At 41.7% G+C, this 24,835-nt stretch overlaps 1 protein-coding gene across 3 annotated transcripts in view; it reads right to left on the reverse strand.

The window, feature by feature from the left end:
- Positions 1 to 24,835, reverse strand: part of C2CD3 (C2 domain containing 3 centriole elongation regulator) — a 125,301-nt gene that overhangs the window by 10,162 nt on the left and 90,304 nt on the right. For 2 of the 3 annotated variants that reach the window (XM_045817816.1, XM_045817815.1), the window contains exons 28-32: positions 24,376 to 24,509; positions 20,307 to 20,468; positions 13,760 to 13,980; positions 9,544 to 10,468; positions 5,853 to 5,964 (exon numbers count right to left, since the gene is read on the reverse strand). In XM_045817816.1, coding sequence (XP_045673772.1) covers positions 5,853 to 5,964; positions 9,544 to 10,468; positions 13,760 to 13,980; positions 20,307 to 20,468; positions 24,376 to 24,509 — 1,554 coding nt within the window. Of the gene's footprint in view, positions 1 to 5,852; positions 5,965 to 9,543; positions 10,469 to 10,630; positions 10,801 to 13,759; positions 13,981 to 20,306; positions 20,469 to 24,375; positions 24,510 to 24,835 lie in introns of those variants that run through there. The other variant, XM_045817817.1, reaches the window with a different exon arrangement.

Below are 24,835 nucleotides of genomic sequence, written 5' to 3' on the forward strand. Positions count from 1 at the left end.
GGAGGCAACAACTATACGATGAAACTGTTGTGAGGAAGGTAAGCTATGAGCTGGCCTCTGTACCCAGTCTGAGTGGCACTTGGTATTCTACAGGACAGCCACCCTCTGAGGCCTGACAACCCCATCTGGCAGATGAGGAAACAACAGACTCAGAAAGACCAGAAGACTTGATTAATGTCTCACAGACACCTGTATCCACTATACATGGAGGATGGAGGGGAAAAACCTGCTCCACAAATTCTTGAAGTAGAGACAGTCTGGATGGCTCCTGGGCTCAGGTGCATCAGTACAATGTGGAGTGAAGGATCAGGCCTTCCCTTAGATCTTGTGGTAAAGCCAGGACACATGAGGCAGCACTTACAAGCTCTCTTTTTGAGGATGGGTCAAAAAGACCCATTGCCCTGGCCCTGAAGTACGTCGGCTACAACATAGGCACCCCAGGATACAGGCTGAGAAGAACCGAGCAGCCTCTCAAATTGCTCCTCTTCTTCCTTCAGGGCCAAGGATTCTATCTATTCTGATATATAGAATCCTCAAATGGGGGTATGGGACAGGGCTCCTGCCCTCCCCTCCTCCTCTCTCACTTTGAGCTGTTGACTGTGCCTATTTTCTTTCTCTCTACTGCACCATGCTGTTTTCCCTTTCTCTACTGGATCACTGCATTAGCATACAGAAAACTGTAGCTGGTCCCATATTTAAAAACCAAAATCAAGCCCCCCCCACCCCCCGCCCCCGCATCAGCTTGAACTCACTGCTACTCCAGTCACTGATCCTGTTTTTCTGCTCCACATGCACAGTCGGCCTTATGGGAGCAGTTGGTGTCTCCATTTTGTCAACATTCAATCATTCTTAAAATTTTAATTACCTGTGATTTCACTGTGTAACATTTCAAAGAATCTATGTAACACATGTAAATTATGAAGCATAATAAAAATTAACATCTGTAAGTCCACATAACCCAACCTAAGAACTTCAACATTATTAATAAAGATGAACAGGCCTATGTGCTCCCCCTCCCTTACCCCCTCCGCTGCCTCCATGACTCCGGACACTGTAGTCAAACTGTAGAAAACCAAAAAGAAAAATCTTAGCAGCCAGAACTAAAGGTCATGTTACATTCAGGGCAACAACAATAAGAATGATGGTTGCTTCTCACTGGCAACGATGGAAATTAGTAGTGTGAAATGTCAGTTCTAAAATGTTAAAAGAAGCAAACAAAATTCAAGTTAGAGTTCTACATCCAGTGAAAAAAATACCTTTTGAAAAATGAAGGCATAATAAAGATATTTTCAGATAACTGAAGCTGAGAACATCAGTTACCAGTAGGTCTGCACTACATGAAATTCTAAAGGAATTTCCTTTAGAATGTATGAATCCCCTTCACACTGAGGGAAATGGTCCTAGACTGAAATCAGAAAGAATGGAACATAAGAAATGATAAATATGTGGATAAATACAAAAGACTCTTTTTTGTCTTAAATTTTTCAAAGTAAGGCCACTTTTAAGACCTTCAGAGACCCCAAGCTGAGATGATTATGGTGCCCTTGCCCAATATAGTTCACAATTAAATCTAAAATAAACCATAAGCATAAGGAAGTTAATACTGGGTTGGCTGAAAAACCTGCTTAGTTTTTTCCATAAAATAAAAGACACATTTTTCATTTTCACCAATAACTTTATTGATTTGGATATTTTGAGTATGTCAGCTATCTCCCGCATGGTATAATGTGGACTGTTCTCAATTAATATTTCAATATGATCACCATCAAATTCAACTGGTCTACCTGAACATGGAGCATCGTACAGTGAGGAATCACCAGCACGTAACTTCACAAACCTCTTTTGACACATTTGATCAGTCACAGTACTTCTCTGTACACTGAACAAATCTTTTTTGCATTTCAGTTGCATTTTTACCTATCTTGAAATAATTAAGCATAATATGCCGAAAATTGTTGCTTATTTTCTTCCATCTTCAATATTAAAATGACTACACAAAAATTCACCAATTTTGATAAGTTTTTTTCAAATGCACACTGATATGACAGCTGTCACCACACAATCTAACAAAATTGTTTCAAATGAAGTGAAACACAACTAAGTGCTACTAGAGCAAAGCCATCTTACGGAAAAAACCAAACGAATATTTTGGTCAACCCAGTAATACTTCTGATTTATCTCATAGTGACTGTTTCAATGTTTAAAAATATATATAATTCTGCCCTGGCTGGTGGGGCTCAGTGGATAGAGCACTGGCCTGTGAACCAAAGGGTCGCTGGTTCCATTCCCAGTCAGGGCACATGCCTGGGTTGCCGGCCAGGTCCCCAGTGAGGGGGCAGTGGGGGGACGGTGTGTGAGAGGCAACCACACACTGATGTTTCTCTCCCTCTCTCCCTGCCATCCCCTCTCTGAAAATAAATAAAATCTTAAAAAAAAATATATATATATATAATTCTTAATTTTTTTCTCCTAATTTTTTTGGTGTCTATATTTGTTGTTCCTTAAACATAGACTTCATTTGGTTCCTAGGTTAGCTAGAATCGGTGGGCACCCAGCCAAATGCACGAGACTCAGGAAACATGAAGCTGCAAATGCATTAAGTAGTGAGAGAGGCTATCAACAGTGAGTATGATCAACCTCGTGAGGTTTCCTGGGTTGTAGGATTTTCAATGCTGAAAATGGGACAGTTTTGGGTGAATGGTGATGAATGGTTACCCTAACTAGGACCCAGAAGAAAAAGCTGACCCTGAGATCACCAGAGAAACAATGAAATTTTGCTATCATGGAAAGAAAAAAGGCTGGAAAGTGTGAGACTTATCTTTTCAAAACTAGACTTGTTCTTTAACTGAAATGAAAATTCTTACTTCTCCCTCTCCCGCATTCTGCACCTCATATTTAATAGATCAAGGACAGCAGTATGGCCCCTTGGGAGCTGGCACATTACGAAGGTGGAGACACAAGGGCGGGAACAGCAGTTCTGCTGGACAGGTGAGGGTTAACAGCTCAAACTGGCTCGCAGACCTCCCCTCCTAAGGGCATGACTCACTGACTCTTCACCCACTTGGCTGAGTAGGGAAGATGGAAAGGGAATTAACAGTGTCTGCTTTTTTTCCTCTAGGGCAATTCTTGCCATCATCCCATTAGGTAAGAATTATATTAGCCTGATGTTATTTATAAGGAACTTGAGATTCAGAAATTTAGCTACTGACTAGCAGATTAAGTATTTCACCCCCTGATGTCTTGCTTACAAGTTTGTGCTTGTTGCCTGGACATAACTCTGTGACCTTTATGTAAATGCTGATGGAAATGTATGGCACACGCAAGGGAAAATGCAGAGAGGAAAGAGATGAGTTGCTGACCATAAACTGGAGTTTGGCATAAAAGCCACAAAAATCAGAGTTCCTGGGCAGGGACTGGCGCCTCTCCTCCTCTGGGAGAGAATTTACAAATTTGATAAAAACTGAGGTGTGTGGGAACTTAGGTGGATCTATGGGCCAAATAAATGGAATGTCCTGAAAACGGTGCTGGGGAAGTTGAGGGGGAGAGGGAGAAGGAAAACCAGTAAAAGGATCAGATATCTAAAGGCTTCTCCTTAGGACTACACCCTCAGGCTCTCAGGGTGCTTCTGCACTGACCCCATCTGTCATCAAAGCTGGCTCTGGAGAAGCATAAAAAATGTTTAAGTGTTAACTGCAAAATGAAGCCTACTTAAAAGTAGGCAAATTGGTTAGAAAAATACACCATAAGACAAGTGTCATGATTTTAAAGTGGGGTAATGAAAAGCAAAGTTTGGAGTCATACGTTTTCAGTCACTTAGTAGTTGGGACACCCTAAGCAAGTGACTTAACCTTTACGCATCTCTACAAAATAGAAACAATAGTACCTTGTAGGTTGGTATGGGAAGCTCCGAGTCTCAGTTTTCTCATTTATTAAATGGGGATAACAGTACCCACCTCATTTGGTTACTGGAAGAATTACCATATTTTCCGCGTTGAATGTGCTCCCATGTTTTCAGCCCAAACTTTCAGGGAAAAAATCTTTCATTTTAATTTTTGAATTCAATTATTTATTTATTTATATTTAGAAACAAAACTGATTATCATTCTCCAGGGTACTACTTTGCATATGCATATTGTTACTGCTTTCTAGTTACATTTTTAATGCATAAGCATAAGTAAAAGAATTAAAAACACATACAGATATGGATTTAGTACTGTCCATATATAATGTGCATCCTTACTTTTCCCTAAAAACATGGGGCAAAAAAGTGCACATTATACACTGCAAAATATGGTAAATGAGTTTATACATGTTAAAATACCTAGAATAATGTCTAATGCAGAATAAGCATTAAATAGGTATTAGCTACTATAATTAATAAGCTAAATACATGATGTCCATGGCATGTATTATTTTCTGAAATTATCTTATTATTTTTTTAAGTTCTATGAGGCTGGGGCTTTCAGCTTACTCCACCCCAGGACCTAGAGTAGTGCCTGGCACACAGCTGCACTTCATGGCTCCTTTCTCCACTACCTCCCTGCAGTTACTCTTTCAAGGTCACCACCAGTGACCATCATGCTGCCAAATCTGAAAGACATCACATTTTCTCTTCAGCACCTTGGGTGAATTCTTTAAAATTGAATTAGATCTCACTCTCCTGCTTAACACACTTCATTGAATAGCCTTGCGTTTAGAATAAAAGCGAAACTCCTTTCCATGATTTACACATCCCTTATGATCTGTCTGGACCCTCGACCTCCTCATGTCAGGCTCTATGTCCCAGTGCCACTGGCTCTGTGGCAGGTCCTAGATCATGCTGAGCTCTTCTGGCCTCAGTGCCTTTGCATTTGTTATTTTCTCTGCCTGGAATACTGCTCTCCAAGTTGCTTACACAGCTGGCTCCTTCTCACTATACTATAGTAGTCAGGGGCACAGATTTTGAAATCAGACTACTTGGGTTCCAGTTCTGGCTCTATCACTTAATAGCTGTGCGTGCTTCAGTATCTCACCTTCAAACAGGGATAAAAGTGTGTACCTCATCACGTATGTCAGTTATTAACTGACATAAAGCACTTCAGACAGTGCCTGGGATCTGGCAAGTACCACACTGATGATCTTTTAGCTTAAATACTGACTCCTCGGACCCTGTTCTTTATTAGAACACCCAGTACTCATCACAGTCTAAAAACATTCAATTTTTTGTTTACTATTTATGCTCCACGAAGACTGGGAATTTGTCTTATTTACTCTTGTTTGCTCAGCACCCAACATGATGCTTGATAATAAATATATGTTGAGTGATTAGAAAAATAGTTACCATTATTTTTTCTTGCCACATTCAAGAAAGGTCAGGCACTGTGCCAAGGCAGAAAACAGAAGAACTGGGATTTTTACCAACCACCCAACTCAGCTGAATAAATAGTTCTGAGTTGTTTGGAAACAATCAGTCGATATACCACTGGTATTGTTCTCTTCATCCAGGCCTTACTCATCTGTCAGGTCTCCTAAGGTTGCGCCTCCTGTTGGAAGCTTCCTCTGCACATACGCAGCTTTGCTTTGTTGGAGCTCCCATAGCACGAGGTATGCATTTCTTAGCTGTCCTGCTTTTATGCTTCTGCACTATTTCTCCCACAGCATCTTAATCGATGATGCTCTGCCCTTAATACATTTACTCTTCCTCACTTTTCCTGAGCTCCTTGCCTACTACTGCTGGGCCCACAGGACGTGCTCAGTACAAACTTGGAGAGTGACCACTGCAACTGCCTTTTCAGGATGCCAGCTCGGGGTAGCTTTGCAGTCTGCACACTTTCACGGAGGAGATGACTCTACAGGAAAGGACAGTCTCTTACCTGATCTGTTGTGGCCGCTGGTGGCAAAACTGCAGAGAGTGAGAGCATCCGCAGGGAGGCCTCCAGCTGCTGGGGAGGCAAAAAGAAGTTGGGCACCACAATGGGCTCGGGGCTACAATGGAAGTTAAGGGACACAAGCACGTAGAAACCACCCACTTGTCACACCGCATCTTCACTGACCTCAATCATACCCACTTGTCCCCCCACTATTCCTGACTGTGAATCCTTTGCTCAAGCAGTTATCACTGCCTGGAAGTCTCTCTCCATTCCTAACAAATCATAGTTTATGCTTCCTTTATGGGTCAGTTTAAATCCCACCCCCTCTAGGAAGCTTTCTCCTGATCTTAGCCTACAGTGATCCCTCCTTCTCTCATAGTCCAGAGCAGAGTTTGCATTACAGGATACTGCTTGGTGATCTAGTCTGATAGGAATCTCAATGTATTTTCTTTCAATATTCCCTAAATTTCTCAAAGACAAAGATGGCATAGTTTCCATCAGTTACCTGCCTACTTCCCTAGAGCTACCTAGTAGGTAGCAAGTGATGAGTATTTCCTGAGGGCCTGCTGGCCAAAAACTGAGCTGTTAGAAGTCAGACAAAATGGGTCCAAGGGCCAGTGTCTTAGACACTGGAGGGAGATGCCTGGTAATGAGGAGGGTCAGTCTTCCTGGTTGTTCTCTGCTCACACCCAGAACTGAGAACTCTGCCTAAGTGGGCACAGCTGGTCCACCTGGTTTGGGTGTGAGCCCTTGAAGGCAGATACTAGATCTTTCACTTCTCCACCGTATCTTCTGGAAGTATCCAGCACTGTGTTGAGAACAAATACTTGTTCAAAGCACTGATTCAGTTTGGGAGGGGAAGGAGGGAACTATTTTGATGTTTAATGTTTTGTTTCTGCTTAATAAGCTAAATATGTTCTGATTCAAACTGGTTTATCATCAGCTTTCCACACTAGACTCTGAACTCCAAGAGGGCAGAGATGATTTCTTTCCTAGCCGCATTCCTGTTACCTGGCATAGTACCTAGAACACAGTAAGTTTTTGATAAATATCTACTAAATGAATGAAATGCATCATTTCTTACTTTGGTTCAATCCCTGACTCTCCTTCAGAGGCCCTGGCGAGGTAGACCTATTTGCTGTTGCTGCTCCAACTGCTGCGGACTGAGCCAGATGGCCGCTGGTGCTGTGCAGAAGGAACGGTGTTGCTGAGAGGCCTCAGGGGTGAGTCTGAAACAATGAAGTCCCCCCTCTCAGCCTACCCTCTTCTGCCTTTCTAAGGGTCCTGGTCTAACAGTAACTCCTGTCACTTATTAAATGATAATGTCAGGAAAGCTCACTTTCGTGCCTGTTTCTTCACCAGCAAAATGGATATAATAGTGCTTTTTGTTTTAAGAACTAAGAGCTTATATATGCAAAGTGCTTAGACTGGTATCTGACACATATCAAGCACTCAGTAAATGTCAGCTATTCTCGTCTTCCCCATTACTGGGGAAAAGTTGCTTGCCCTCACTGTCCTTCCGCTGGTTCCCTCACCCACCGAAATTTGCCTTGCATTCCGCCTTTTGCATTGCTCTCCTTAATGCTAAAGCCAGTGAACACGAGTCAGTCCATAGTCCATGGGGTCTGTCCTACGTGTTAGTGTGTTGACCACTAATCCCTGAAACTGCTCCCACACCACCTCTCTCCTGGTCCTTCACCTCTGACCAGCTCTTCTCTGTGGGTGTCTGTTCTGCTTGCCCTTTACATATTGACCCTCAAGACTGTCTTGTGTGTGTGGTTCTCCCTTTCATGCTCTCCCTGCTGCCCTTAAATATTTCCAAAGACAACTATCTTTACAGCTGACCTGTCCTCAACTCCAGGCCTGAATGTCTCACAGGCACATGTCCACAATGGAAATCTGCTCTTCTCCACAAACTATCATTACGTGTGGTTCCCTATCCAGTAAATGACATCGCTACCTAGTAACTTCAGAAGAAACCTCTAAGTCAGACTTTAAGTTTCCCTCTTTGCCATCCTTTATCCCTCCCTATTGAATCCTCTCAAACCTACCCTTCTCCTCTTCATCATAAAGCAGTCTATGCTTAAGGTCAGACTTTCTTCATTTTTTATTATTGTGAGTTTCCTACCTGGTCTCCTCTGATCAATCCTCCCTTTACAGGAAACTGAGTGACTTTCCTAATTGTATATCTGACCATATCACACTCTTGCTTGCCAGTTAACATTTACTGAACACTTTCAGGCACAGTGCTAGGTAGTTTACATCATTAATTTAATTTTCACAATAACCCCAAGAAAAGTTCTATTATCTCCATTTTAAACATAAGGTAGCTAAAGTTTTATTCGCTTGCAGGATAGAGCCCAAGCACCTTAGCCTGGCATGAAAGGCCCTTGAAGATCCAGCCCTACGCACTGCTTACTAGCCCACTTAGCCCTGGGCTCTAACCACATGAACCGCTGCCCACATGGCTCTTTCACCTGGCTATGGCCCTGCACACACAGTTCACCTCCTCATCTGTCCATAGAATACCCATTCACCCTGAGGTCCAGCTCTAATGTCTCTTACTGGGATACCTCCAAGCAGAGTCTTACTGGGATACCAGCTTCCTCCTCGTGTTCCCCAGCCCTTAGCCCATCTCTCATCACAGCACTTAGGACAATAAACATCATTTTCTGTTTACTGTTACTGTCATTACCTGTCTCCTACCTCATAATGGGAACTTCTTGAGGTAAGTTCCGATTCAAGTCTCTGTCCTTAGTACATAGTACAGGGCCTGGCAATACTTTTTATTTTTTTCCCCAAGAATAAATAGTTGGGAAGGTGGTACCTGTGACTGCCCCTCCATTGACCATACTTTCTGAGCACCACTAAATGGACTGCAAAGGCAGCAGCGTCAGAAGCCAGAATGAGTGGGCCTGGGAAAGGACTCCACCAGAGCCTTGGCTTTCAGTACTCAGTCTCCAGTCATTTCACGCTTTAAAGCCAACTGGTTAGGCTGCACGTGTGAGGGCTGTTGATGGTCCTAAGTGGCTTCCTTTCCCCATAGCGTGTCCGTCTGTGTTTCAAAGGAGAAAGAAGGTGCCCTTCTCTCCATAACACTGCTGTATCAGCTGTGCATACTTCCTCTCCCCTTGGCTCCATCATTTGCTTTTTTTTTTTTAAAAAAAGAAACTAAATATTAGGCAAATCACTGTAACTCAGAGCCTCAGTTTCCTTATATGCAAAATAGAATGGTAACGCCTACCTTACAGACCTGAGATGATTGAATTAAAAAGGGTATGTAAAGTGCCTGGTACACAGTAAATGCTCAATCAGTGACAGCACTCTTCTTTCCCGTCTACATCCTCCACTTCTATTTCAACTGAGATGAAAGGTTTCATTCCCTAGAGCCACAGCCTTGCTTTCAGGTGTAAAATACCCAATAGATTAATCAGGCTAGAATAGGCTAATAAATGTGCTCCCAATATCTAAACCCAGTTCACAGTACTATGCTTCAGAGGGCTGGTGTTAATGGGAGAATTGGAACACCCTGTCAGTGCAGGTGAGTCTTCTGAAGGGTCCTCCTACGCCCCTCAGTGCGTTCCACGAGGGTGGTGGCCATTGCTCACACTCACACTAGGCTGGCCTAAGCACCAGCATCTGAAATGCCTATATATGGCTTAAGGGGCTACTTGTGGGAAACACCAAAGGATACAGAAGGAGGCTCTGCTTTGTGGAAACCTCTGGTCCAGATGTTGCCTGCTTCTGCCTGATGTCAGGGCAGTTAATGGGTAGCCCCTTATGATTTTCCCTTTTGTTCTGGGAGGCTTTTTGTTCTAGGTATAGAGGGAATTTCTCAAAGCTATCAGCAGAGTCACTTAGCTCACTGGAGGCAGCTTCATTCTCAGCCTGGGCCCTTGCCTTGGGCTCCTGGTCCTGATCTGCTCTTGGTAAGCAAGTGTTCTGTTGGGCTCCTGAGCGTGTCGTGCACTGGAGGAGCCGAGGGTCTGCTGAGGCAGGCTCTCCAACTCTGGCCTTGGAACCCTCACCCTCACAAGGAGCATGACTTTGGCTAGAAGAACCCTGCCTAAGCAGGTGGGGGTTGACAGCCCTTTCTGGGCTGAACATAAAGCTACTTCTAACCTTGAGCTCCTCGCTAAGGCAAGGCTCTGGAGAAGGACAAGAAGGGCCTACCCTCTGCACCTCATCAGGCTGAAGGCCAATGATCTCACTTGTGTCCGACACAAAACTGGACCAAGGGCTAGTTTTGTCTGTTATGGTGGTGATCTCATTGAGTGTCCTGGGCTCAATGATGTCTTCTTCATAGTCCTCATCACTGTAGGCTGGGCCTGCCTCATTTTCCTCATTGCTCTGCATCCCTGTAATAGGTACGGTATGTCCGAGGGACTCATGGAGTATTCCTCTTCCTCTTCCACTCAAAGACTCTTCAAGGGTAGGGGGAAGAGAGGGGGCTGTGCGCTCATCTGGAGCTCTGGCCAATGGCAGGTCTGGAGTTGTGCTTCGTTCTTGCATGGCTTCTGGGTTCTGAGCAGCTGGGGAAGTGGTAACATCTCTGCTTCTACTCCTGGCTTGGTGAGAACTCAAAGATGCTTGAGAGTTCCTGGTGATAGTCTGCAGATCTGAACAGCAACAGATATCATTCTTACTACAAGGTAGGGCCACAGACAACTCAATTTCCCACACTAGCTTCAAGCTTCAGAAGCAGTCTTGCAATCAGACTTTGAACAAATCTTAAAGACAGTTAATCCACCCAAGAGTCAGTGAAACTATATTCAAGGCAGTACAATTTCTAGCACTTTATTCTAGTATCAGAACACCAAAATCTAATCTATTTAAAGTTGTGGTTACATCTGTAGAAACGTTTTCAGAGCTATCTGCTCCTGCTCAGGAATTCTTGGGAGCTGGGAGTCCTGGTGAGCATGTTCACGCTTCCATTTACTTCAGTAATTACCTATATTAAAAACCAAAATGAGAATCCACTTATTTACCTATTTGATGACAACTATTTGAAGTATCTGTTTTACGTGGAAAATGAAAATAAGGTAATGTCTACCACCCAAATGATAAGGCAGGGGAGGTTCAGGAAGAATATGGAGGCAGCATGGTGTGTTGGAAAGAGCAGAGATTTTGGAGCTGGTCAGTCTTTGGTTGAAATCTCTACCAACTTCATGGTCGCCAGCAAACTATTCTCTCTGAGCCTATTTATCTTTGTTTAAAAATTAATTAATTAATTAATTAATTTTAGACAGAGGGGTAGGGAGGAAGACAGAGAAGGAGAGAAACACCAATGTGTGGCTGCCTCATGTGCCCCCACTGGGGACCTTGCCTGGCCTGCAACCCAGAGCCTACTTATCTTTACAATACGACTAACACTGCCCTTCCACAAGGTTTCGGTGTGAAGAATACATATGATAAACAGGCACATGTTGTGTGGCACATATACAGATAATAAATGGAAACTACCAGTCACCTAAACTTGTTTTGGGGATGAAACCATAGGGAATAAATTAATAAACATGCATAATAAATGTCATATGTTCACAAGATTATTTGAGAAGAGCAGTTGGGAGGCAAACCTGACTCTCAGGGGTAGGAAGCACATCTTCACAGCATCTAATGGAGTGCTCAGCCTCCAGAAGGTGCTGGCTAGGTTTAATACAGTGACAATTTTCAGGTCTCAAAGGGGAGTGAGTAGATATATAAAAATGGAACATCCCCGTCTGCAAATAGAAACAGGAACCAGAAAGCACACTTAGTCGATCCTGGTCCTTTGGCCTGAACTGCCCTTCTGTCCTGCAGCAGTCTTTCTGCTTTTTATAAGCCAGCCCATCCTTTAAGGCCCTGCTCTACTGCACATCCTCCAGGGAGCACTCTCAGATGCACCAGCTGGATGGGACGGCTACACAGCTTTGTTCTACATGGAGGCCCAAGAAATGCTATTGTGTAACTGTTTCTCTCTATATTTCTTCTATCAGACTGTAAGCTTCTCAAAGGCAGAGAACATATATGTCTGATTCATGTTGCAATTTCAGGGCCCAGCAAAGGACCTACACATAAACGAAACCACCATTCAGTGAGTCCTTGTCAAGTTACACTCATATCTACCAGTCCGATGACTTCTTCAGAAGTGTATGATGGAGGCAGAGGGAGTTTATTTAAACTAATTTCCCTGATTCAATCATCTCTCTCTTTCAAAATTCATCCTCTCCTTGTGAATATCAGTTCTCATTTTGTCATCCCTTGCTTAGAACTCCCCATTTTCTTTCAGGATAAAGATTAAACTCTCAAGCTTGCCTCCATCATACAGTTTCTATTCTTTAGTTTTTTTCTCTCTCCTTGTTTAATACACCCCTTTAAAGGGATTCCCTGTTTACTCTCCCTTCCACACTAAAGGAGCCTCCCCGTTTTGCTTGTTGCTTTCTCTCTGGGTGGGAGGGCAGTTTCTTTTTTCCCCTCTTTTTTCCTTCTTTTTAATCCTCACCTGAGGATAAATTCACTGATTTTAGAGAGAGAGGAAGGGAGAGAAAGAGAGAAAGAGAAAGAAACACTGATGTGACTGGAAACATCTATTGGTCCCCTCCCATACACACCCTGACAGGGGATCAAACCGCAACCTAGGTATGTGCCCTGACTGAGCATCAGACAAATATAACCTTTCGGTGTACGGGATGATGCTCCAACCAACTGAGCCACCTGGGCAAGGCTGGGGGGCAGTTTCTTTGCTTGACTATAGAACATACGCTTGATGGAAGCAAAGACAATGCCTGTCTTGCCCTCCACTGTATATTCCTGGGACTAGTAACACAAGACTGCCTAGAGTGGTTGGTGCTCAATAAATAGCTGGTTGAATATTATTTCCAAGCAAGTGGAAGCCAAAAACGCAGTACACCTCTGGGACCCTGGCTACCAACAGGTTAAATATCAGGGGAAAGTTGTTAGGAAGATCTGTACTTAATATAAATTTCTGGTGGCTTTTTCCCCTTTCAATAAAGAAAATGGAACTTACCCATCCCTGTGTATATTCACACATTTTCCTTGAGCAAAAATGATACCAAGTGAAAGCTGAGTTCAGGTGCTGATCTAAACGATTTCTCAGTACTCTCCAAAGTGTGCCTGATATACAAGTTTCCAGGGCTTAACCCTGGACCCAGCCATCTGTATTTCAAAATAAATATCCCAGGTGATTCTTATCTCAGGAAAGTATGGAAATCCTTGTTCTAGAGTGATCTCTGTCTGGGGTGCACAGTGGAGTTACCTGAGGAGTTATGAAAAATACTGATGCCTAGGTCCCACTCTTTGAGATCCTGACACAACTGACCTATGCTGTAGCCTGGGCATCTGAATTTTTAATAGCTCCCTCAGGAATTTCCAATATACAGCCAAAGTGAGAACCAACACTTTAAGGGGTTTTTCAAAGGGTGGACAATAGATTACCAACATCCAAAAGCATCTGGGGTGTTTGCTAAAAATGCAGACTCTGGGCTCTGAGAACTAGAATTTTAAATGTATTTGTAGTTGTCTTTTTCTGAAAATAGAGCAGCATAAGTTCAAGAACTACTGAAGAGCTCATCTAATTCAACCCTGCCCCACCTTTTTTTTTGGTTAGGGAAACCTCAAGAAGGGACAAGAAAAGTTAGAGAAAAGTCAAATACTAAGTCCATGCTAGAAACCCGCCAAAGACCTCACCCGGGTCTCCTGCCTCTCAGCCCAATCAATGCTCTTTCCATTGCACACGTTCTTGTGCCATGCTACTACGCCTCTCCTTTAAAAAAAAAAGATAAATAAATAAGATGATGAAAGCTGTTGGTCTCTGTTGGTCATAGGAGCTTGTCTGAGGGTAGGCATTCAACTCCTTTATGGAAGGTACCCAGTAACCATAACTCCTCAACAAGAGGAGCCCTGAGCCATACCTGTAATTAAGGAGCTGACTTGCAACACAAGGTTATTAGATTTCTCCAGGATGCACTGGCTCTCAGGGTCTATGCTGCTGGCTCCTGGCGCACCATGGTCTCTAGCAGGGTTCTCTTGGAACTGTGACATGATCTGAGTCTCAGAACTGAGGGGAAGTAAAGGCTTGGTGAGCTTCTGGCTGAAGTACCGCTGAATCTGATCTAGCTCACTCAGATTCCTCCTGTAGAAAAAGAAGGGGAAAAAGAGACAAAAGGGCCATTCACTGGAATTATATGCATCTTTAAAAAAATTATATTATATTGATTATAATATTACAGTTGTCCTAATTTTTCCCCTTTTGTCCCCTTCCACTCAGTACCCCCATACCCTCAGGCAGTTCCTTAACCATTGTTCATGTTCATAGGCCATGTATATAAGTTCTTTGGCTGCTCCATCTCCTATGCTGTACTTTACATGCCCCATGACTATTGTGTAACTACCTATTTGTGTGTCTTAATCCCCTCACCTATCACCCATTCTACCACCTCCCCCTCCCATCTGGCAACCATCAAAATGTTCTCTGTATCCATGATTCTGTCTCTGTTCTTGTTTGCTTAGTTTGTTTTTTAGATTCAATTGTTGATAGATAAGTATTTTTTTGCCATTTTATTGTTCACAGTTTTGCTCTTCTTTTTCTTAAATAAGTCCCTTTAACATCTCATAATGGCTTGGTGATAGTGAACTCCTTTAGTTTTTTCTTATCTGGGAAGCTCTTTATCTGCCCTTTGATTCTAAATGATAGCTTTGCTGGATAAAACAGTCTTAGCTGTAGGTCCCTGCTTTTCATGACTTTGAATATTTTTTGTCAATCTCTTCTAGTCTGCAGAGTTTCTTTTGAGAAATCAGCTGACAGTCTTATGGGAACTCCCCCGTAGGTAACTAACTTCTCTTCTCTTGCTGCCTTTAAGATTTCTCTTTGTCTTTAACCTTTGGCATTTTAAGTTATGATGTGTCTTGGAGTGGGCTTCTTTGCATCCATCTTGTTTGGGACTTTCTGTGCTTGGTCTTGCATGTCTATTTCCTTCACCAATTTAGGGAAGTTTTCTTTATTTTTTCCAATAGATTTCCAATTTCTTCCTCTTTCTCTGCTCCTTCTGGCACCCTTATGTTGCAAATGTTCAGCCTTTTGTTGTTGTCCCAGAGGCTGCTTATACTATCCTCATTTTGGGGGGGAGTCTTTTCTTCTGTTGTTCTGATTGGTTGTTTGTTGCTTTCTTATGTTCCAAATCATTGATTTGATTTTCAGCTTCATGTACTCTACTGCTGTTTCCCTGTAAACTGTCCTTTATTTTAATTAGTGTATCCTTCCTTTCTAACTGGATCTTTTTTTATGTTGATGAGGTCTTCATTAAGTTCCTTAAGCATTCTTATAACCAGTGTTTTGGGCTCTGCTTCTAATAGATTGTTTATCTACATTCCATTTTGCTCTTTTTCTGGAGTTTTGTTCTGTTCTTTCATTTGGGCCATGTTTCTTTGTCTCATTTTGGCAGCCTCCCTGTGTTTGTTTCTATATATTAGGTAGAGCTGCTTGACTCTATGTCATGGTAGTATGGTCTAATGTAGTAGGTGTCCCATAGGTTCCAGTGGCACAGCCTTTCTTATCACCCAAGCTGGGTACTTGAGGTGAGCCCTTTGTGTGGGCTGAGTATACCCTCCTCTTGTAGTTCAGCCTTCACTGCTGTTGGCAGGTCAATGCAAGGGATTTACTCAGGCCACTCAGCTGCAAGGATTTGCTGTGACCACTTACCACCAACCCCCACCCTCATGGAGGATCAGCAGTGGAGGGGAAGGGTGGTAATGATCTGATGTAGTCTTTAGCTATCCACTGGATGTGCTGGCCCTAGCGTTTTCCAGGTGGTGCAGGCCAAAGTCAGCCCTCACCTGTATTTTGCCTGGGGCCATGCTGCATGGGGCATAAAGCAATCTCAGATGGCTGCTACTTGTGCTGAGCTTGGAGATTCCCAGGCAAATCCAAGCTGTGAACCTAGGCTGGCTGCTGCTAGTGCCAACTCACTCTGGGGCTCACTGAGGCCGGTTAGTTAGCTTATTTGATAGGATTTAGGAAGTTGTAAAGCATGAGCCAAGATCAGTCACCCATTCATATGGAAGAGCAGCTTGGGTGGGCCTGTAAATTGGGTGGGGTGGAATCTCTCAGGATCTCCAAGGTGGGTTAAACAGTGTAAGCTAGGTTGATGGAGTCTAAGATATGACACCAGCTTGCTGACATTATGTGGGGAGGGTTTAAAACAGGGACAATGGCCTCTGCTTGTCTTGATGCCAGACACTTCAGTTTCTCCCAGTATGCCATTGGTGCTTTTCAAGCTGCTACCCTGGTGCTGGAGCTCTGGGGGGCTAAGTTCAAGGGGTGCTGGAGCTCAGGGGGACTGAGTCTGAGTAGGTGAGTCCATGTGTAGCTTGAGAGGAACTGCTTGAGGCTTTAGAAGTTCCTTCCACTGACTCAATCTCTGCTAGTTTTTGCAGCCAGAAGTTTCAGGGACTTACATTCTGGCACTGGAACCCTGGGCTGGGGGGCCTGCTGTAGTGCTGGGACTCCTTGCTCCTGAGACATCCCTCCTGAATTTTTATCCATCACAGATGAGTGAGACGCCAGCCCATTCTGTGTCTGCATGCTTCCTACCAGTCGGTATGGATGGATGTGGTTTATTTAATTCTGTAGTTGTCAGACTTTCATTCAACTTGATTTCTGATGGTTCTAAGTGAAGGCTGTTCTATATTTCAGTTGTAATTTTGATGTGGTTGTATGAAGAGGCGAGCCATGTCTACTTATACCACCATCTTGACTGGAAGTTATATGCATCTTTTATGTTTCCCTGACATTCTACTGCTTGTGTTAGGAACTTAATACCTCTCACTTAGTCTGTATATACTTGGACTCTCTCTAATCCACCAACTCATCTTTCACTTCTGACTACAATCCCACTCCCAGGGACAACTTTCTCCCACTTCTGTCTAGCTCATGCAATTTCTCTTCTGATGTCTCACAAAATCACATCTTCCTGTAGGAAACCACTCTTGATTATGTCCTCAGATCCTCTACCTCTGATGGAGTAAGGCCTTACTCTGGGCTAACAATAACCTTTGCTACCTCAGAGCCATTCCTAATCCTTCAAGCAAGTGACCTCTGCTAGCAAGGCTTTCCTGACCCTCTAAGTTGGTTTAGGGGTCTCTGGGTGCCACTGTTCCTTCCATACTCTTCAATCACATCACTCGTTTGTTTCACATTTGTTTCCCCTGATGAACCATGAGCTCTGTGCCGAGTCCTTTATGGAAATATAGACATGAATAAATTACTTAAAATAATCTGTTCAAAAACCTTTAATTGGGCATATTTATTCTTTTTTTTAAGTGAACATATTCCCAAGATTTTATCATCACATAATAAAACTAAATATGAAGCTTAGAAGAGGATCACTTGGTCCTTTCTCTTCTTATCACCTTCCAGTTCAAAACGCTTGTGTCTCTTAATAGCTAGCATTCTCTTAGCTCTGCAGTTGGACTCAATGTATTCAAGCCTCAGCACAGTTTTCTTTGTAGGTTTAGGGTTTTTGTGGAAAATTGGCTTAGTCTGCCCACCACAGCCATTCTGTTTCCTGTCAAAATGCTGCTTTCCCTGTGCATACAGAGAATCCTTGCCGTTCTTGTACTGTACTTTGTGAGGTGATGCTTGCCATACTTCTTATAGAAAGCCCAGCGGGTTTTAGGAATGTTGACTATGTTTGTGAGAGTGCCATCAGCAAGGAAAGGAGGGCTGTATTCATTCTTACCTTTCTCCAATGAGAATCACACCAACCACTACCACCTTCACTTGAATAGGATTTTATGTTTTATTCTTTCAAATACATTATCTTGTTTAACTCTCAGCCACACAGAAGTGATCAGTAGTTACTGTTTTATAGATAAGGAATGAGGATCAGAGAATTTAAGTGATTTGTCCAGGGTGGGTGGTATGCAGCCACCTGGAACTTGGGACTCCAAGTCTCATGCTTTTTCCATGATAATAGATCGACCCTGTCCCGACTGGGTTCATTCCTATCTCACAGCTCTGAATGCTGGAACCTGAGTTCAAGCTACTCCCCCTGCATTGTCCCTATTCCTTTCAACTTTTAAGGTGCTCATATTTCTCCTTTTCAGAGTCCATCACCCCAAATCATTGGGCCACCTCCCCCTTAAACTCCTGGCATCTCCATTGATCTGCTGAGATTTTCCTTTAGTTTTCTCATTATGTGTTAGTTTAGTATCCCTAACTAGGCCATGAGCATCTGGTAATAGAAGATAGCATCTCAAACTTCTCTGTTTCTCTAGTATACTCAATGTGCTTGATACAACTGGCACAACATAGATACTAAATACCTGTGAAGTAAACCAGAAGTCTTTCTATCCTTTTGTTAGGAACAGTCTGCATATCTTAGAGACAAACCCAAACTAAATGAGAGGACAAAGCTTATCCTTATTCTGTCACTAAAAGCTGCAACTATCAAATCACAGTGGGTCTGCTTAGGTGTCTATATCTGGGTGTATGCCACATGGATAAATACCTGTAGCAGGAACACACAAACATAAACATGGTGACACTTTAGAAAATATGCAAACCCAACTGGCCTTGTCAAGAGATTCTGGGTGTAGAACCTACTAACATTAGTTGCAATGTTGTCATCTGTGAAAAAGGTTTATTAATATTTGCCCTGCAGGCCTCATAGGATTGCTGTATCTCAAAGGAAACACTGGTCTTGAGCTTTGTGAACCTAAGGTTAATGCACAATTGGTATTATCTTGATTCGTCTCCATTTGGTAAAGGATTTGTTTATGGCAGTGGTTCTCAAAACCTGGCAGCATTAGCATCACCTGAGAACTTGTTGAAATGCAAATTCTCAGGCCCTACTGAACTGGAATTGTATGGGTGGGTCCCAGCAACCACTGTTTTAACAAGTCTTTTCATGCAATTCTGATACACACTAAGTTTTGAGAACCACTGCTCTAAGGCAGTGACCTTTAGCCTGGTGATTTTGGTGTCAAGAAGACATCTGGCAATAGAGACATTCTTGGTTGTTAAGGCTGATGGAGGGATATTAGTGGTGTCTGCTGGAGTCCAGGCATGATGCTAAATACCATAAGACATGCCCCCACAGAAAATATCTGGCCCAAAATGTCAACAGTGCTGAGGCTGAAGGAAACTACTCTAAGGTGAAGGAGAGCTTCTCCTTCTCTTTTCTCATTGGGTTCCAAATTCTGTTATGTGAATGACCTAATAAAATATAGCCACACCATTGATGGTTTTACCTAAATAGCCTCCAGTCTCCAGCTGAGAATCTAAAATGAGAGTATGAACACATTACTTCCTTATAATGCAAGTTTGAGCAGTTTCCCACAGTCAATAGCATGACTGCTCAATCTTTTTTAACTCATGTTCCACCAATAAAAAGATTTTGCCAACCTTTCTTTTCTGAGCTTGCTTTATGAAACCAAATAGATTAGTCTTTTCCAAACATAAAACCTTTTTTCCCCTCAAACTTTACACACACTCTTCTTCCTCTCCCCATCACTTTCCATTTGAAAATTATTTTAAAAGCCTGAACTTTTAGCCTGACATTCTATCAAGGTCCTTCAAGATCTGAGCCCTGCAGAACTCACCCTTCTCCTTACATCTTATGCTCAGCTTTATCCTAACTACAATGCTGTTAGTGTGTTCCCCAAACTTGACTTGCTGTTTTATGCCCCTGGGCCATAGCATGGTTTTTCTGCATCGAATGTCCTTCATATTTGTTGACCAGTTCCTTCAAAGACCAATTCAAATGTGACTTCTTCAAATCTTTCCATGACAACCTAGCCTGTTATTCATTCCTCCATCTACCTTCAGCCAGGAAACCTGCAACTCTTATCATACAACATTATACTTATCTGGCAACATAGCTATCTCTTCCGTTGGGAACGGCAGGGCCAGGACTGGAAGTCAAGCCTATCTGACTCTGAAGCCAGGTCCTTTATACTGCAACATACTTCTTATTAGACAATCCAGGGACTGATCCAGATGATCTATAATGACCCTTTCAATTCTCATAGTGCTTCTCTGGCTCAGATGCTGACTAAGCTAAGAAAGAAACAAGGAAATATTAAAAGGACAGATGCTGGTCTGGAAGAATTCAGTGGTTGTGAGGATAAAGACAGTGGGCAGAATAAAGCTTTGTAAATTGTAAAGTAGATGAGAGGCCGTGTAGATGTGGGGGTGGTTATCATTAAGTTTGGTAAATAATCTAAAGTTCCTGTATTTATGGTGCATCAATAATAGAGCCTCATGAAGAAATAAAAGGCTCCAAGCTGAGACAGTCTGACCTATGAGGAATCCTGCAGGACACCTGGGTCCAATTCAACACTACTGTGCATGAAGGCCCCTATTAAACCTCCTAGAGTGGTGGTAGCTGATGGAAAAGCTGTGCTGCAGGTTGCCATTGCCCATTCACCTTGTGCTCCACTATAGTTAGAGGGCCTTACCTGAGAGAAGTCAGAATGGAAGTATGGGAGGACACGGGTGATGTGGGCAGTTTGTCATCACTCGGCAAGACTGCCTCTCCCTGCTGCAGGGATTCATGAAATCGACGGATGTTCTGCACATGCTCTTCATGCCTTGATGCCTGGCTTTTTGTGGAATGACTTCTGTCAGGAATAAATGAGGGCAAAATAAATTTCCAACCAATGAGAAAACTTCCAGTGTGACAATAAACAAATCACTTTGGTACTGCAGATCCATCCCACTACTACAGTTCTGGCTTCATCAGCGCTGGCTTGGATTATAACAATCTCCTAAATAATCTTACCTTCAGTATTACCCATTTACATTGAATAAATTTTTCATATTAAAGCCTAAGTGGTTTTTAAAAACTGGATCTGAAACAAGAACAACATATATGGAGTGCTTATTACATGCCAAGCAAAGTTCTAAGCATTCAACATGTACTAACCTGTTAATCATCAACATTATGATTAGTTTTGGCTTCTCTTTTTTTGGCTATAGAATAAATTTCAAATTCCTTAGCAGGTTATTTAAGAACTTGACCCCAGCAATAACCTTCTTTTTAAATAACAGGTTCACTGAGATATAATTCACATATACAATTCACCTAGTTAAAGTGTACAATTCAGTGGTTTTTAGTATATTCAGAGCTGTACAACCATCATCACAATCAATTTTAGAACATTTTCTCACTCCCAAAAGAAACCTCATGCCTATCAGCAAGCACTCCACATTTACTCCTCTCGTCCCAACCACCAGCCAAACCTCCCAGCCCTAGGCAACTGCTAATCTGCTTTCTGTCTCCATAGATTCGACTAATTTGGATATTTCATAGAAGTGGACTCATATAGTACATGGTCTTTTGTGACTGCCTTCTTCTGTTTAACATGTTCTCAAGTTTCATCCATGTGGTAACATGTATCAGTATTTCATTCCTTCTCATGGTTGATCACATTTTGTTAATATAATCATTGGTTCATAAATATCTGTGTTTCTATTTTTTAGTTATTAGAAACAATGCTGTTCCAAACACTCATGAACACATTTTTATGTAAACATATCTTCACTTCTCTTGGGTACATATACCTAGGAGTGGAGTTACTGAATCGTATGATACTTCATGGTAAGCCTTTACGGAATTGCCACTGTTTTACAAAGCAGCTGCACCATTTTAAAATCCCACCAGCCATGTATGAGGGTTCCAATTTCTCCACATCCTCCCCAACCCTTGTGATATTTGTCTTTTGGGTGTGAAGTGGTATCTCATTATGGTTTTTATTTACATTACCCTCATGGCTAATGATGTCAAGCATCTTTTCAGGTGCTTATTGGCCATTTTTGTTGTGTATCTTCTTTGGAGAGATGTCTGTTCAGATAATTTGCCCATTTTTAATTGTTATTATTTGCTTTTAGAGTTGTAAAAATTCTTTATATATAGGGTGGGCAAAGTAGGTTTATAGTTGTTTGTAAGGACAAAGACATTCGGGTTATGATTATTACAACAGCTTTATTAATTCTGTGTTTTGTGTACTCAACAACTGTAAATCTACTCTTGCCCACCCCTGTATTCTGGATATAAACTCCTTATCGAATCTGTGATTTGTTAGTATTTTCTTTTTATTTAAAAAATATTTATTTTTAGAGAGAGGAGAAGGGAGGAAGAAAGAGAGGGAGAGCAACATCAATGTGTGAGAGAAACATCAATCAGCTGCCTCTTGCACGCACCCCAACCAGGGACTGGGCCTGCAACCAAGGCACATGCCCTGACTGGGAATCAAACTGGTGACCCTTTGCCTACAGGATGACACTCAACCAACCAATCTATGCTGGCCAGGGCTTGACTTGCCAGTATTTCCTTGCATTCTGTGGACTGTCTTCTCATTTTCTTGATATCATTTATAGCTCTAAATTTTAAAATTTTGATGATTTATTTTTTTCTTTTGTCACTTCTGCTTTTTTTGTCATATCTAAGGAATCATTGCCTAATCCAAGGTCATGAAGATTTATTCTTATGTTTTCTTCTAAGAGTTTTATAGATTTAGTTCTTACAATTAGATAGATGATCCATTTGGAGTTAATTTTTGCATGTAGTGTGAGGAAGAGGTCCAACTATAATCTTTTGCATGTAGATATCCAGTTGCTCCAACACCATTTGTTGAAAATCCTATTGTTTCCTCATTAAACCATCTTGGCATCTTTGAAATCTTGGTATCCATGGCACATGTGTTTATTTCTGGACTGTCAATTCGATGCCATTGGTCTATATTTCTATCCTTATGCCAATAACACACTGTGTTGTTTACTATAGCTTTGTAGTTTAGTTTTGAAATCAGGAACTTTGTTCTTTTTCAAGACTATTTTGCTTACTGTATTCCTTGAATTTCCCTCTGAATTTTAGGACTAACTTGCCCATTTGCATAGGAAACCAGCAGGAATTGTGACAGAGAGGAATTGTGTTCAATCTGTGGGTCAGTTTGGGGATTACTGACATTCTGACAATATTAGCCTTCCAATCCATGAACATGGGATGCCTTTCCATTTATTTAGACCACTTTAATTTGTTTTAACAATGTTTTGTAGTTTTCAGGGAATATATTTTGTACTTTTTTGTTAAATTTATTAAGTATTTTATCCTTTTTGATGCAATTGTAAACGAAATTGTTTTTTCAATTTCATTTTGGATTATTTGCTACTGATGTATAGACACAATTGACTTTGTATGTTACATTTTAAAAGTTTTTCAGTTTAAATTTCTAATATGGTAAAAAATTGATAGATATAACCTATATAAACAAACCTCTTTGAGGTCATCAATAATTTTTAAGGGTATACAGGAATTCTAAACTGGAAGTATTTGAGAACCATTGCTTTACTCAGTTATAGCTAGTACAAATAAAATTCACATATTTAAAATATAGAATTTGATGAGTTTTGATATATGTGTACATTTAAGGAATCCATTATCACATCACGATAATAAACATATCCATCACCCCTAAAAGTTTCTTCCTGTCCTTAGTAACTTAGTCACTCCAGTACATGCAATAAAAATTAAAAAAAAACTCAGAGAAATTATCTAAACCTGAGATCTAGGATTTGACAGACACATGGGCTTCCTTTATGCAGAACACCAAGGCTTCCCTCATGCAGTGAGCAGGTAGAAAATTACATAGTACTGAAATGGGCCTTTGAGTGACTAAGCAATATCAGAGAGTATATTTTTTGGAATAAAGGGTCTACTAAGTAACTGCTACTGTTGGAGTATCTGCTGCAGGGGAAGATCCCTTGCATTTTCTCTGAGGTAGAAAGACGTGGGAAAGATTGGTGGAAGCAGAAGGATGCTAAATGGCACCAGGGCCTGGAAGGGAATGGGGTGGAAGGAAGGCAGTCTTATTCTTAGACTCTGCCCTTTAACAGGATGGAATATGCTCCAGCCTGATAGCCATATACATAGCTATGGTTGGCTTGGCTGAAAGGGATAGCCAGTTGCTTTTTACAAAATAATCAGGCACATCAGTTTGGAAGGTGAAAGATCATGGTATCTTTCTCATATAGCTGAGGACTGCTTTTATGAGTGAAGGTTAAAGGCCTTCGAGGAAAAGAGAAATGTGTACCTTGCCTGAAGCTATCTTTTAAACAAAAAAAGATTTTATTTATTTATTTTTAGAGAGAGGGGGAGGGAGAGAGAAAAAGAGAGAAACATTGATTAGTTGCCTTTCATACTGGGGACCGAACCTGCAACCCAGGCACGTGCCCTGACTGGGAATTGAACCCATGACTTTTTTGCTTTGTGGGATGATGCCCAACCAACTGAGTCACACTGATCAGGGATGAAGCTATCCTTTTGATAGCAGTAAAGTTCTAGTCCCTATATTATAAAAACTTTTATTTTCATAGGGTCTTGGGGTTCCCAGGTGTTGTACAGAAGGTCAACAAAGCTCTTTCCCTGTCACCAGTTTCTTTCTCTAATAAAGGAAAGAGAGAAATGACAAGCCTGTTGAACTTCTGCTCTTTGACTCCATTTCTTCCCATCATCAAGAAATCTCTCACCTCCCAGGAATGGAGAAACCAAGCTCTTCTGATGAGGTGTGAACAAGTTTTTCTGGAGTCTGTCTTGTAACACAGCTGGGGAATGCAGTATAGACATCAGAGACAGGGAAGGAAAAAGAACTGTACACTGGGATCTGCAGAAGCAATGAAAAAAAAATGGTACTTATCACAACAAATCCTTTTGGAACTAAGTAATATAAATACATTTGTAAAATTTATTATATGTGTATAAATATAATTTATTGAGTATTTTCTGTGTGTTGAGCACCGTACTAAGCAATTTATATGTATTTTCTCATTTAAACTTCACAATAATCTTATAAGGTAGGTACTCTTATGCCCATTTTATAGACTATATTATTGATTGCTTTTTAGTTGCTTTATCTACATTTATGATCCAGCTAGTTTGTGAACTTCTGACTAGACATCACCTTACATTTACATGTGAGGATAATCTGGT

This window comes from Phyllostomus hastatus, unplaced genomic scaffold (assembly GCF_019186645.2).
Source record: "Phyllostomus hastatus isolate PE091 unplaced genomic scaffold, TTU_PhHast_1.1 phas_scaffold_317, whole genome shotgun sequence".
NCBI classification, from domain to species: Eukaryota; Metazoa; Chordata; class Mammalia; order Chiroptera; family Phyllostomidae; genus Phyllostomus; species Phyllostomus hastatus.